Below are 16,254 nucleotides of genomic sequence, written 5' to 3'. Positions count from 1 at the left end.
TTATACCCTCACACCCCCCACACACACCCCACACCCTCCCCCCCCACACACACACCCACACACCACCTCAACACACAATGGATTGCTTAGCAGTTGTTGTTTTTATTCCATAACACACAGCCGTTAAAAAGAAAGACAATTTGGCCAACAACTATCGATCCGGCTTTGCGGCTTTTATATGTCACGGGCTACTTAAGCTTGCAATTTAATGCTATGTGCGACACCCCTCCCGTATCCGCGCCTGATCACAGCTATGTAGGTTTACACAAGTATACAACTCCTATTCACCCAGCAGCACATCATTTCTTCATCACACTTCTTGGCTTATGGGTGCAAAATAACCTAAAGTGGGATATAAAGATCAACAATATGCCTCTGGCAACCAATAGGGGCTTTTTATGCTCTGTTCCTTTAATAAAATTGGCTTTGACATAAAGGAGCTCACTGAGTAGTTCTAAAGAGTTATCTCAGTCCTTGAATATTCTGTTGCTATTTGGCATTCAGGTATTACCGGTAAACAGAGAAACAGAGAAACGAATTAGAAAGAATTTGAAATTTGCCATTAGTCTATCAGATAATATGTAAACATCTGCTCCCACCAACCGTTTTGAATCTCATGGCAGGAACCTTCGTAATGTACGGTGTACTATGACGGCCAATTACTCCAACAATCATTATTTTCACATAATTTCTGTTTCCCATTTTAAAATCACAACATCTCGATTTCGTTACAGCCCTATGCCTCTTTTTTAATCAAGCTCAGGGTGAAGTGTCTAATGTGTCAACAATGTTTTAATTGTAATCAATGCTGCAGTATGTGCACACTTTGTGTTGTAGTATTCTGTATTTGTTTGTTGTTTGATGTGCATTAATATTCGCCGTAGAAGTGATGATGTAACATGATTAACTACCATAGCAATAGGTAAAAACAATTTTTGATTTGAATATATCGCCCTGCACTAGTACGTTCACGCGGTATCTCTACATTGAACCATAGATGCCACAGAACAGGGAAAAAGGCTTGGATCGTAATTCTATAGAATATTCATATCATGCTGACCACTCTCGTAACTGTAAAATTATTATTTTTGTATTTAGTCTATAATTATAGACATACACAGGTGATGAATGCAACCTGCTTGCAGTACATGGCGATAAATTCAAAAATGTTTCCGCCTATTGCTATGGTAGTTAACCCTAGAAGAACTGAATCATATTTTGTAACACGGACAACGAAGAGGTTTTTTTTTTCAACTATAAACATTATATACCATAATATTTGCAACCAATGTATAGCTATGGGTCTTCTCTATCCAGTGATACCAAAATAAGTACATTATATACATTCGCTACATAATGCCGCTATGACGTCATAATGTGAGGGCGCCTATGCAAACTTGGGAAAATCTGGCTATGCACAAAAGTATACGCGAAATTGATTTTCCAGCTAAAAATTCTACGAACATGCGATTTTCACCGAATTTGGTTCTAAATTATAATGAAATGACTATTTCATCCTAACTAAAAAGTAAAATAATTTACAAGAGCGAAATGAAAAAAACTGATAAAGGAGATGTTAAAAGGGCCCGCACTGCTCCTTTTCCATGCCTTTCGAGGATATTGCTACACCCCTGTGCGTGAACATGCATGATCATGTGAATCAATTATTTGGGGAGGCTGTATGTGCAGGAAGAAAGTTTGTGAATGAAATGCCATACAGTTAGTATTTTGATTCCAGTTCCCGTGTGTAAAGTGTGTACATGTATGTGTGAGGTTGAATACAGTTGGCAAGTGGACATGTATCATGTATGAGTAGTCGGAGCAAGGTGGGACTTCCAGATCTCACACAACTTGTTGAACGCTTACCATGTTCTAGATCCTAACATGAATGTCATGTTTGCTGGTCATTAGGTGTCACCACCTAAAGCCAATTGATCAAAAATTAAACTCTTCCTGAGGTTGGTATCTGTCAATGAGTTGACCAGATGGGTACACCCCGTCAATCCGAAACACCGTCAATCCGAACCACCGTCAGTCCGAATTTTTAGGGGTTAGGGTCCCTAACGCTAACCCTAACCCTAAAAATTCGGACTGACGATGGTTCGGATTGACGGTTTTTCGGACTGACGAGGAGACCCCGACCAGATCACCAGCTGTCATTATAGCTAGAGGAAGTATATAGCACAAATGGGTCAATGAGTTACATAAAATGACCCTGTGTGGTATTTAGTTCCCAGAAGTGACTTTTGGCTCAGGCAATTTGTGGTTAAATATTAATCCCTCACTACAAGTGTTATTACCGTTCGATTTGGTTGAAAAAGGAGGTGAGACATGATCAATCCTGTTCAGGCATTGAAATCTAATGGTTGCTTTCCAAGCGCCTAAATTTTGCAAGTCATTGACTGGTTTGTGTCTATTGTTGTTCATAGTTTAAAGTCCTTCGTTGGTTACTTCATTGAAGCTCATGTTGTTTGTCCCTAATATAATACATCTTACTCAATCTTTTTCTTAGGCAACCTTCTATGTATGTAACATTTTATAGATATAAGTTTAGTGACTTTTGTTGCCCTCTCCAAAGCAATCATTCCTGTTTTGATAACCCCTTTTTGTACCCCTCTGATTTTCACCGAAGATAATTTGTTACTGGTCTCTAATAGTTCATCATTTCACTGACATGTTTATCTCTGGCTTGAATTAATTACAGCCTAATGTGATTTTGAATCACTTGAATTTTATTAACACGCCTACTAACAGGTTAAACTTACCTTCAGTCCCTATCTCTGGCTTAGCCCACAATTGAATGTCATTTAAATCTCTACTAGAATGAGGAAGATGCAAAGTCACTGGCTTCTTGAACTCGGTACCATGTGGTCCACATATGGTGATAGTAGGAGTCATCATCAGGCGATCGTCAAGGGGAGGGTGATCTTCTCCTTCTAGATACATCGACATTTTAGTTATAACTGGTGTATTGAATGCTCCCGGTGGAATCTCTAGTTTGATTTTCTGAAGCTCCAGTGTCGCACCATGTTCACCCACTTTATTCTGGGTACTCGTCATATTTTTTAGTTCTAAAAAAGCAGAATTAAAAACAATATTGAGATCATTATAATTATAGCTTGCAAGAGCAACACTATTTCGGTTTAATCGCCATGTAAAGTAAAAAAAAATGTTTTGTCATATGTATAATATAATGATTGTATATAGTGCCTCGCAATCTCATGATTTTCTTTTTCCTCCTCTCAATCTCAATCTAAATTCACCAATTTCTTTCTCAATACTCAAGCTATCATATCCTTTCGAACCATATGTTCAAGTGCAAGGATCTAAATATTGCTTCTTTAGAACAAAAAAATTACGGGAGATATTCATCATTTTCTACCCCGGTATCCAAATATTTATCGTCTCGTGCATAGCACATTCACGTGTATCGATCCCGGGTATTTATTTTAGTATCTCTGCTGTACCAAGTAATTATTATCCATGCGATGTCGGTGTGCATCGCGGCCTAAACCTTCAGCTGCGTGGATGACCTAGGGACGTCCGAAGTCAATCGCCGAGGAAGTTGCTTGCTGACCATGGCCATACTCGTGGTGAGAAAGACGCTTGTAAGAGCCCAATACTTAACAAAAGCCCAGTACGTAACAATTTGATACGTATTGGGCTCAACCTCTTCTACCTAGAACAATAACAATGACACATTGGTCGCATAAGTGGTGTAGTTTACGGTGTCCAGTGCGCTGAAGATCAGGAGTGCAAATAACTTTACATTGGCAAAACCGGCAAAACCCTGCAGAGTTGCATGTTTCAATATAGACGATCAAGTTCAAGTGGCAACAATTCAGTCGTCTGTAAACATCTTGATGGCAGTGGTCACAGTTTTGACATTGACGACGTTGTAATTTTAGACCGTGAACCCCGTTGGTTTGAACGTGAGTCAAAAAAGCAGTATGGGTACAAGCCGACAACCGCGTTTCAATTTGAGTTAATCAGATAAAATGTTTGGGATCGGGTCATCAAGCAACTTCTTCGGTAATTGTCCTCAGACGACCCTAGTTTTTGGCCGCAACTTCGGTGATAACATCTACTATCGAAAAATGAGTTCTGGGTGGCATTATTTAATTAATCACAATTACTTTTAAGATCGAAAATGTTGAATAATTCATGACATGTTTTTGAACAATGAAGACTCTCGATTTCTGTTAAATGATGTCATCGACGAATACATTATAAAAAAGGGTATAAAAATACAACTGCACATTATAGGTAAGACATGTCTGAATAAAGGCGTTTAAAAAGAATGTGTTCCTGTAAAATAAATGTTGGCATTTATACAGCGCCTTTCACGTGTATCAAAGCGCTTTACATTTATTCCGCTGCCGTTAGAATATATGTCAGCTGCCATGCAATGCCCAAAGCATGCTTATACCCTTGGGTGGCGCTCAATCGACAACATTCATAACAACTCCCCCTGTTTACCCCTAGGTAGAGAGAGGCTCTTGCCCAAGTGCACAACACGATGTAGCAATTTTATTCCATTATTTTATAGCAACTCCTGCAAAAAATCGTGCCAGCCTGGATTATTGTCATTTAGGTGCTGTGAAGCTCAAAGCAAATTTAGAGCGCGAGCAAAATAGTTCTACAGAAAATATCTAATATTTTAATATTCTTGAATAAATATGAAAAGTATTCGCACAAAAAAAACATTTTCCTTTGCCTATCTCTTGCTATCATGACAAACGAGTAGGAACATTTCAAAAAATAAAAACATCTGGAAGTTTTTTTACGTAACGGTGCACCCAGTACACACATATGTACACGTAACACGTTATGTCCATACGGGTCGTGCTGGGGTGGATACTATGTAGTACAGTGATAGCGCCCTCTGTTGGTTAAAATTCACTTTAGTACGTATTTTTAACAGTTGACACATAGAATATGGAAACTATTATTTTTATTAGTTAAAAATCGAAGTAAGGTATGGGGCTGTGGTGGCTACGTGACGTTAAAAAAAGGAACCACTAACCGCGAAATGTGGATATCCAACTAGTTTGACCCGCAGGGCTACAAAGAAGCACTAACCGCGAAATATTGGTATCCAACAAGCTCTTAAAATATAAATTAGCCCCCGAAAGAGGGCAGGGCTTGAAGAATGAGGGAAATTATGGGGTAAAAAGTAAAGTAGAGTTAGGGTTAGGGATTAGGGTCTAGGGTTCAAGGTTAGGGTTTAGGGTTAGGGTTAGGATTAAGGTTTAGGGTTTAGGGTTAGGGTTAGGGTTAGGGTTAGGGTCAGGTTTATGGTTTTAGGTTAAGGTTATTAATTATGTTACAATTTTAAAATACGTACTACGTATTTTGACGACGGGGTACACCGTGCCCATACGTATGCTGTAATACAGCAAATCCATCCCAGCACGGCATTTACCGTGCCCATGCGACCCGTATGGACACAATGTGTTAGGTGTACATATGTGTGTATCGGGTGAGCGTGGGGTGAATTATTGTATAACTTGTGCTCATTGTAATGATACTGTCATTAATAAAAAAAGACTGACAATGAATAAGTAATTATGCCTCAGGTTATCTAGAATTTCATCGGCCAATATGTCCTTCCCATGACGCATGCTGCAGGGGCGTAGCCACCTTTTTAGGTCGGGGGGGGGGCAAAATAAAATTTCGGGGGCACAGACGACAGAAATTGCAGTAGCATCATACAATACATAAAGACTGTTTGTTTTTCGAGCTTTAAAAAGCTTTTAATGGGACAACGGACAGTGGTATTTTACACTGTTTTTGCCTATCCTCAGGATGGAAATGGCTTTATATTTACAATGTGCGCCGTAGCCCGCAAACAATTTGTGTTTTACACTATTTTGGCCCACGATCGGACTGAATTTTGGTAGAAAAGGGGCTCCTTGCCCCTTTCCTTTTCTTTTCCTTTACCCTCCTGATTTCCTCCTTTTTTGTCAGAGGTGCACTTTTTTCTGACATTTTTGTCAGGGGCACTCTGCCCCACCCCCCCTCTACCCTTTGCCTACTGGCTACGCTACTGACATGCTGTATCAAGTATTGAGGCATATTTTTGTCCCGACTCCCATACACTCACGTACTTGCAGTCTGATTTCCCCACTCGAATCTCGCGGTTATCGGCGGGGAGCTGGGGAGAATGGATGATTATAGTGCCATCATATAGGTCCACAACTTATAAGTTCCTCCCTAAATACTTTTTATAATAAATCGAAAAATATTTGAAGAAATGCAAACCTGTAAAATGTTTTACATATGTGGACCAAATTTCAGCGTCACACGTCATTACGTTCAGTCACAATGGTTCATTATGTAAAACAAAAACCGTTTTAAACAGTGTTAAAAGTTGCATCTGAGTCCATAGGACTCAATTCTTAAACAATACAGTTGGCCAGGGATATTCATGTGTTTGTAAAAGAAAACTTAATCTTGGTATTCTTCTTCTTTTTCAAAAGCAAAGCAGGTGTTTAATTCTTTTCTTTTTAATGATAAATGGCTGAGATGGAAGGGATATGTTAAAAATGGTAAAAACCTTATCAATGAAAACACAACACTGCAAGAGCTAACCCGAGCAATCCAACATGTATGGAACAACATGGTCCAGCAACGGGTCCGGAATTTAATAAACATCATGCGGCGGCGTTGCAATGCACTTGTCAACAGTGCAGGAGGACACATCCTCTACTAAGACCTAGACTTTAAGTTTTATTTCCATTACATACCTAACATACTGTATGGTTTGACAATTGACTCCAATGGACTCAGGTGCAACTTTTAAAACTCCCTTTTTTACATAATGAACCATTGTGACCAAACGCAATGATGTGTGACACTACAAATTGGCCCAGATTTGTAAAACAAATAAGGGTACTCATAACTTTTTACAATTTTACATTTCGTTAAATAATTTTCGATTTATTTCAAAAAGCATTAGGGGGAACTTATAAGTTGTGCACCCTATTTTGTTTCTTATTGAGAGGCAAAAAGAAAATAGTAAAAAAATCAGACTGCGAGCCAGTCTAGTTATATTACTGTGTCCGGTAAAATCACAACTAAAAAAACAAAAAAAAGATTCATGCAAGATGAAAGAGGGTAAATAATAATAAATTGAATTATTTATCGATATATTGCGATTTTCCTAAATAAAACCTTACCGACACTTTCAGTTGCTGGTGAAGGATGTCCTTGGCCGCCAGGTTTCTCTGGTAAATCAAACAAGTCATGCATGGTATGTTATTTGGATTATTCCCACTTGGTCCAATCCCATTTGGTCCAATCCCACATTTCAAGTTTGGATAGGCCTATTATGCATCATACAACTTTGGCTAGTCCTAATTATCTTTTTTTCACGGTGTCAGTTAGCCATCTTTTATTTTTCATAAAACAGCACAATATTTTGCTTTCAATGGCACAGGAGAGCGAATATAAATTGAAGCTAACCAGCAATGTTTGTATACTGATTTATTTATTTATTTCTAACTTTGTACCAATAAAACTTACTTAGAAATAATTATATGATTGTTTACTAAGTGTTTTGTGAAAATGAAAGATGTCAATGACTTCATGGCTGAATGAACCCAAATTGAAGACCAAAACTGCCCTTTCTAAAAGTCACAAAGTAGGCCTATGCTTGTTAACTGCAAGGCGTATTGGGACAAGGAATGGAACTGGCCATCTTACAACTCACTGTGCTGAACTCTGCACCAAGGGGATTTGCATGGCTGAATGATCAAGAATCGATACACATTACAGTAAATGTTCACTTGGTGAGGATTTTAAACGGCACTCAAACACATGGGGTTTTCCATAGTAACCCCGTTAGTAAGAAGCCGTGAATCAACTTTTGTGACAAGCATAGGCCTAGTTTGTGACTTTTGAAACGGGAAGTTTTTGCCTTCAATTTAGGCTCATTCAGCCCTGAAGTCATGGAAATCTCTTATTTTTACACAGCCCTTAGTAAACAGTCATATAACTTATTTATTCAGTACTTTGATAAATATTAATCCACAGTTTGATCAATTATACCTCTTAAAGGGTTAACAGCACATCTGGCATAACATAATCCATAAAAACAAAATTGTCTAACTTGCCAAGGTCCTGACCATCTAAAAGAACGTTGTGATATGTAAGGACTAGGTTACCTGCCCAAATACTAGTATATGAGTAATTGTTGGTATTTACTTCCTGCATAACCCTGTCAGTTGACCAGGCAATAAACTGAATCTCGACCTACTCCCCTAAATTTGCACACGGCACAAGTACGATTCATTTCACAAGTCTAGCGCGCGGTGCATGCAGTCTATAAATAAATCACGGTGTCATGCACGAATCGCGAAACATTGCTACATTGCGTGCATTTCGCGGGAAATTTAGTTTGATGTTGATGTTGTAGCCAGTAGCCTACGAGTAGCCAGTAGCCTACAAGTACAAATACAATATTTATGGCCACAATTTATTATTGCCATTAACCTACCGGCCATAATTTAATATGATATATGAACCCTGGATCTTCCTGCCTGGATTTATAATATTAATAATCAAAATAAAATCCCGGAATAAAATGCTTCTTTTTAGTTTTAATAGGCCTATGCGTGATTGAAGATGAAATAATAATATTTCATTATTTAAAGGAGTATTTCGTGATCCTAGCATCCTCTTTTTATGACATTTGTCAGTACATATCCACGAAAAAAGCATATTCCCAAAATTTCAGTTGATTCCGATATTGCGTTTGCGAGTTATGCATGATTATGTGTATTACACTGCTCCATAGACAATACGTTGTAATTTCGTTCTGGTGCACCAGAACGAAATTCAAATTTCACGATATCTTTGCTAAACGAATTAATCTGCAAGAAATATTTTGTACATAAACATTATGTAGCCAGAGGTTTCCAGTGATATAAAAATCTCAACTTTTTTTGAGAAAAAGTGGGGATGAGGCTGTGGATCACGAAGTGCCCCTTTAATATTATTTTGTTAATAAAACGAAGCGAAGGTAGGCCTAACTGGATGATGGGAGGTGAGGGGGATTACATTTACGCAAATAAAACTGATATCTCCCTATTTATAGGCTTTTTTAGTATACTATTCAAGCTATTAGTCAAAATTATGCATAGGCCCTAAATGAAAACAATATTTTTTGAAACTTGTGCAGTACCGTAGGTATTTTTGGTATTGGTTTGGTATTTAGGCCTACTTATTTATCTATTTATTTATTTATTTATTTATTTATTTATCAATTAAATTGTATATTTATATAGGATGAATTGTTTTCTTTATTTATTAGGCTTATTTTTATTTATTTCTTCATTCTGATGAGTGTAGGTCGGCTTCGGCTGGCCTGCATGAAACAATTATTGTAAATAATGCTTTAAATCACCAAGTCTATTTTAAATGTATTCCAGCTCCCTTCTTGGTTGAGCACTTTACTGTGGATGATTAACCTTATTTGGATTTATTTATTTATTTATTTATTTATTTATTTATTTATTTATTTATTTATTTATTTATTTGTTTGTTTATGTATTTGTTTATCAATTAATTGATTGTATATATTATGTATTTATTTATCAATTAATGATTTTTTATCTATTTATTTCTTTATTTAATCGTTTTCATTTAATAAGTTAATTGATAACGGCTGCTTGCTTGCCTTTTGCTCATTTATTTATTTATTTGTTTATGTATTGATCAATTAATCATTTATTTATTTATTTATTTATTTCTATATTTATTTATTTGATTATATAAGTTTGTTGATTTGTTTATAACTTTATTGTTAATATGTTTGTTTATCTTTTCGTTAATCATATTATTTATTTGTTTGTTTAAAGGTTTATTTTATTGGTTTATCTTTTGTTTGCTATTTTGTTTAAAAGTTTGTTAATTTGTTTATCTTTCTGTTAATTATATTGTTTATTTATATAAAAAGTTTATTTATTTATTTGTTATTTTTGTTAATTAATTTGTTTATTTGTTTATTTTCATAAGTTTGTTTATTTATTGTTTGTTTATTTGTTTGTTTATTATTTTGTTGATTTGTTGCATATTTGTTTATTCGTTCATTTGTTTGATTTGTTGCATATTTGTTTATTCGTTCATTTGTTTGTTTATAATTATGTATGTTAAATTGTTTGTTTATTTGTTTATAAGGTTTTATTTATCTATGTATTTGTTTGTTTATTTGTTTATAGTTACTTCCAGAGTGGTGTAAATCGTTTTCATTTAATAAATTAATAGATAACCGCTGCTTGCCTATTTTATTTAGTTGCTTATTTATTTGCTTATTTATTTATTTGTTTGTTTATTTATTTGTTAGTTTGTTTACTTGTTTGTTTGTTTGCTTGTTTGTTTGTTTACTTGTTTGTTTGTTTACTTGTTTGTTTGTTAACTTGTTTGTTTACTTGTTTGTTTACTTGTTTGTTTGCTTGTTTACTTGTTTGTTTACATATTTGTTTACTTGTTTGTTTACTTGTTTTACTTGTTGTTTGTTTATTTGTTTACTTGTTTGTTTGTTTACTTGTTTGTTTTTGTTTGTTAACTTGTTTGTTTACTTATTTGTTTACTTGTTTGTATACTTGTTTGTTTACTTGTTTGTTAGTTTACTTGTTAGTTTACTTGTTTGTTTACTTTTTTGTTTACTTGTTGGTTTACTTGTTTGTTTACTTGTTTGTTAACTTGTTTGTTTGTTTACTTGTTTACTTGTTTGTTTACTTGTTAACTTGTTTGTTTACTTGTTTGTTAACTTGTTTGTTTGTTTACTTGTTTGTTTACTTGTTTGTTTACTTGTTAACTTGTTTGTTTACTTGTTTGTTTATTTGTTTGTTTACTTGTTTGTTTACTTATTTGTTTACTTGTTGGTTTACTTGTTTGTTTACTTGTTTGTTAGTTTACTTGTTTGTTTACTTGTTTGATTACTTGTTTGTTTACGTGTTTGTTAGTTTACTTGTTTGTTTACTTGTTTGCTTACTTGTTTGTTTACTTGTTTGTTTAGTTGTTTGTTAGTTTACTTGTTTGTTTGTTTACTTTTTTTGTTAGTGTGTTTACTTGTTTGTTTTCTTATTTGTTTACTTGTTTGTTAGTTTACTTGTTTGTTTTCTTATTTGTTTACTTATTTGTTTACTTGTTTGTTTACCTCTTTGTTTACTTCTTTGTTTACTTGTTGCTTGATTGCTTGTTCACTTGTTTGCTTGTTTGTTTACTTGTTTGTTTGTTTATTTGTTTGTTTGTTTACTTGTTTGTTTGTTTACTTTTTTTTTTTTTTTTGTGTTTACCTGTTTGTTTACTTATTTGTTAACTTGTTTGTTTACTTGTTCATCACTCACTCATTCATTCCTCCCTTCCTCCCTCACTCCTTCCCTCACTCACCCCCTCTTATCACTCGCTCATTCACTTACTACCTCCCTGATCCACTCACTCACCCCTCATACACTCACCCCCTCATGTCTCCCTCGCTCACTCACCTCTTACTCACCCTCTCACTTACTCACTCACTAGCTCATTTCTTATGACTCACAAACTTACTCACAATTAAGCTCACACTCGACTACTTCAGTATCATTCACTTGGCACACAGTCAGTCACTCATCACTCACTCATCAACCCCACCAGTCTCACTCACTCACACAATCAAGCAATTAAGCAATCGAGCAATTAAACCATTTTAATCAATGAACCGATCAATAAATCAATCAATCGACCAATCAAATTACTCGCTCACCCATTTACTCACTGAATTACCCACCTGTTCAATCAAAATTTCAATCATTCAATCAACCAATCATCATCCAATCATTCAATTATTAATACTCACTTGCTCACTCATCTATATATCTCATTAAGTCACTCGATCATGTCAAACAAACAATTACTATCTATATAATAATACGCTATTCTCTGTCTCTCTGTCTGTCTGTCTGTCTGTGACTGCTAATGTGAGGCCGTCGTAGGTCGTACGGGGCCCAAACTCGGTGGGTAGGTGCTGTTCTGTCCTGGCAAGAAGAAGTTTATGTTTGGTAAGTCATCTGACCCCGGGGTCCCCTCCCAGGGGTCATTTGAGGTCAAATTACTAAAAACTGTTGTGTGAGGCTGTAGTACGTCGTACGGGGCAAAAACTCGGTGGGTGGGTGTAGTTCTGTCCTGGCAAGAATAAGTTTAGGTTCGTTAAGTCATCTGACCCCGGGGCCCCCTCCTAGGGGTCAACTGAGGTCAAATTACTAAAAACTGTCGTATGGGCATGAAACTTGGTAGGTACAGTCAACATTTAGAGTCAAAATTTTGGAAGGTCATTTAGGGGTCACCAAGGTCACCCAGGGGTCATCTGAGGTCAAATTACTAAAAACTGTCATACGGGCATGAAACTTGGTGGGTACAGACAACATTTAGAGCCAAAATTATGAAAGGTCATTTTGAGGTCATCCAAGGTCACCCACAGGTCATTTGAGGTCAAATTAGTAAAAACTGTTGTATGGGCATGAAACTTGATGGGTACAGACAACATTGAGAGCCAATTTTTTGGAAGGTCATTTTGGGGTCATCCGAGGTCACCCACGGGTCATCTGAGGTCAAATTAGTAAAAACTGCCGTATGGGCATGAAACTTGGTGGGGACAGTCAACATTTAGAGCCAAATTTTTGGAAGGTCATTTTGGGGTAATCAGGGTCATCTGAGGTCAAATTAGTAAAAACTGTCATATGGGCATGAAACTTGGTGGGTACAGTCACCATCAGCCAGGTAATCGCACCCAGCCGAGAACCGCCAAAAATGGGCAACCGCCTAGTTATCAAGTAATACTTCAGAACTCATTCAATCACTCATGCGATCAATATAGATCATCACTTACTCAGCCATTCAATCAATCAATCAACATATTAATTAACATAATCAACATTTCAATAATTATACCAACCAATCAATAATTAATTAAATAAATAAATAAACAAGTAAACAAGTAAGTAAATAAGTAAAAAGGTAAATAAGTAAATAAATAAACAAACAAACAAGTAAACAAACAAGTAAACAAACAAACAAGTAAACAAATAAACAAGTAAACAAACAAGTAAACAAACAAGTAAACAAGTAAACAGGCAAGTAAACAAACAAGTAAAAAGGCAAGTAAACAAACAAGTAAACAAGTAAACAGGCAAGTAGGCAAACAAATAGGCAAGTAAACAAACAAATAGGCAAGTAAACAAACAAATAGGCAGGTAAACAAACATATATGCAAGTAAGCAAACAAACAAATAGGCAAGTAAACAAACAAATAGGCAAGTAAACAAACAAATAGGCAAGTAAACAAACAAATAGGCAAGTAAACAAACAAATAGGCAAGCAAACAAACAAATAGGCATGTAAGCAAACAAACAAATAGGCAAGTAAACAAACAAATAGGCAAGTAAACAAACAAATAGGCAAGTAAACAAACAAATAGGCAAGTAAACAAACAAATAGGCAAGTAAACAAACAAATAGGCAGGTAAACAAACATATATGCAAGTAAGCAAACAAACAAATAGGCAAGTAAACAAACAAATAGGCAAGTAAACAAACAAATAGGCAAGTAAACAAACAAATAGGCAAGTAAACAAACAAATAGGCAAGCAAACAAACAAATAGGCATGTAAGCAAACAAACAAATAGGCAAGTAAACAAACAAATAGGCAAGTAAACAAACAAGTAGGCAAGTAAACAAACAAATAGGCAAGTAAACAAACAAATAGGCAAGTAAACAAACAAATAGGCAGGTAAACAAACAAATAGGCAAGTAAACAAACAAATAGGCAAGTAAACAAACAAATAGGCAAGCAAACAAACAAATAGGCAAGCAAACGAACAAATAGGCAAGCAGCGGTTAGCAATTATTAATTTATTAAATGAAAACGATTTACACCACTCTGGAAGTAACTATATAAACAAACAAACAAATACATGGATAAATAAATTTAAAACCTTATAAACAAATAAACAAATAATCGAATAAACAAATGTGCAAAAAATCAACAAAATAATAAACAAACAAATCAACAAACAATAAATAAACAAATAAATAAAGTAACTAAAATATATAACAAATAAATAAATAAACCTATAAATAAACAATATAATTAACAAAAAGATAAACAACTTTTAAACAAACAAAGAAACAAAATAATAAACAAAAGATAAACAAATAAGCAAACAAGCAAACTTGCAACTTAAACAAAATACAGACAAATAAAACAAAAGATAAACAAACAAGCAAAAAAGAAATAAACAAACAAATATACAATATAATTAACAAAAAGATAAACAAACTTATTAACAATAAAGCTATAAACAAATCAACAAACTTATAAACAAATAAATAAACAAACAAACTTGCAACTTAAACAAAATACAGACAAATAAACAAAAGATAAACAAACAAGCAAAAAACAAATAAACAAATATACAATATAATTAACAAAAAGATAAACAAACATTAATAAAGTTATAAACAAATCAACTTATAAACAAATAAATAAACAAACAAACTTGCAACTTAAACAAAATACAGACAAATAAACAAAAGATAAACAAACAAGCAAAAACAAATAAACAACTATACAATATAATTAACAAAAAGATAAACAAACATTAATAAAGTTATAAACAAATCAACAAACTTATAAACAAATAAATAAATAAATAAACACTTACACCTTGAACAAAATACAGACAAATAAACAAAAGATAAACAAACAAGCAAAGAAACAAATAAACAAACTTATAAACAAACAAATAAACAATATAATTAACAAAAGTTCAACAAACAAAGAAATTATGAATAAAGGTTTAAACAAATTAACAAACTTATAAACAAATATTAATAAACAAACAAACTTAAAAACAAACAAAATACATGGCAAATAAACAAATCAAATAACAAAGATAAACAAACAAATAACAACAAAGTTTTAAACAAACAAATAAACAAACTTATAAACAAATAAATAAACAAACTTATAGGCCTAAACAAACAAAATAAACAAACATGTTTCACATCCGGCTTTTTGAATAAAAGAGAAGGAAGAGGGAGTTTTTATTTTTATCGCAAAATTGCCGGTAAATACCCAGTAAAACTCAAAATTATGAAAATTTCCACTTTTTGCGGCAATTTTGCTCAAAATTTGTTTATTTTGCGCCCCTCCCCCTGAAATTCACTTTAATAATTCCTGGCGCCGCCACTGCACTGACAACAGGCCTAATAAGCCTTTTATTTGTTTTTCTGAGAGGTACCGGTAAGACCCCTTTAATTATCACATAACCATTAACCTTCCAAAACCAAAAATGTTTCTTGTAGGCCTTTATTAGCTAGGTTATAGAAAGCATCTCAACTTCCTAGACATAGCCTATAGATAGGCCTATGTTTTGAAAAGTTAGCCTATATTAAACTGAATTTCAGAAAAATAATAATAGGTCTATAGGCCTATAAATCGAAGAAACCTCAAAAAAAGAAAGTCAGAGGAGACGTGAAACATGTTTATTTATTTACTTATTTCTTATTTATTTAGCCTAATAATTCCCGCGTCCAAAATTGAGAATTGCAAAATATTTAACTAGGCCTATTTGATCTTTATTTGACATTTTCTCAAAATGACATAGGCCTATATTAATTTGCTACTTTTTTTATACTTCTTAACTATGATACTGAAACACCCCTGCATTTTTGATATCAATGTAGGCCTATAAAATCAACCATAATCGCAATAATTATATCTGCAGTGCCAAAATGTACCGTTGATATTGGGATGTGACCACTCGTTTCAAAATTAAGAAAATAATAAGTAATTTTAATTACTTATTATTTTTAATTAAAATTAATAATTAATAGGCCTACCTAATTAACAGTCATCGTGCCGTTTTAAACAATCTTAAAGAGCCTAAGCTAGGCATAAGCTAGGCGGGTCATTCTTCGGTTAGGTGCACGATTGCAGTCCCTCCACTTTCAGGAGTCATAACTAAAATACGAAACATGATTTCGAATTTAATTTTTTGCAGTTGTTTAGTATTGACGTTCCTTTTATATCTCAAAACATCAAAATATTAAAAGAAGTTCTTATTTTCGAGAAAATTGCTTGTACAGGGTGTCACAACCCCCAAAACCCCATGTCCCGATTGGGGTCATCAAAATTTTTGATGCTGATATCTTTTAGTGGATAACTTCAGCATCGTAAAAAAACACGGGGAAATGACAAGTTATTTATTG

At 34.3% G+C, this 16,254-nt stretch overlaps 1 protein-coding gene across 1 annotated transcript in view; it reads right to left on the bottom strand.

Moving 5' to 3' along the window:
* LOC140145143 (myomesin-2-like) overlaps positions 1-7,254 on the bottom strand; it is an 89,713-nt gene extending 82,459 nt beyond the window's left edge. The window contains exons 1-2 of the mRNA XM_072166921.1: positions 7,182-7,254; positions 2,766-3,071 (exon numbers count right to left, since the gene is read on the bottom strand). Of these exons, the coding sequence (XP_072023022.1) occupies positions 2,766-3,071; positions 7,182-7,254 (379 nt within the window). The remainder of the gene's footprint in view (positions 1-2,765; positions 3,072-7,181) is intronic.
* Positions 7,255-16,254: the final 9,000 nt, after the last annotated feature.

This window comes from Amphiura filiformis, unplaced genomic scaffold (genome assembly GCF_039555335.1).
Source record: "Amphiura filiformis unplaced genomic scaffold, Afil_fr2py scaffold_148, whole genome shotgun sequence".
Taxonomy (NCBI): Eukaryota; Metazoa; Echinodermata; class Ophiuroidea; order Amphilepidida; family Amphiuridae; genus Amphiura; species Amphiura filiformis.
Note: the sequence above shows the minus strand (reverse complement) of the source record. Positions and strands in the feature narration are given on the sequence as shown.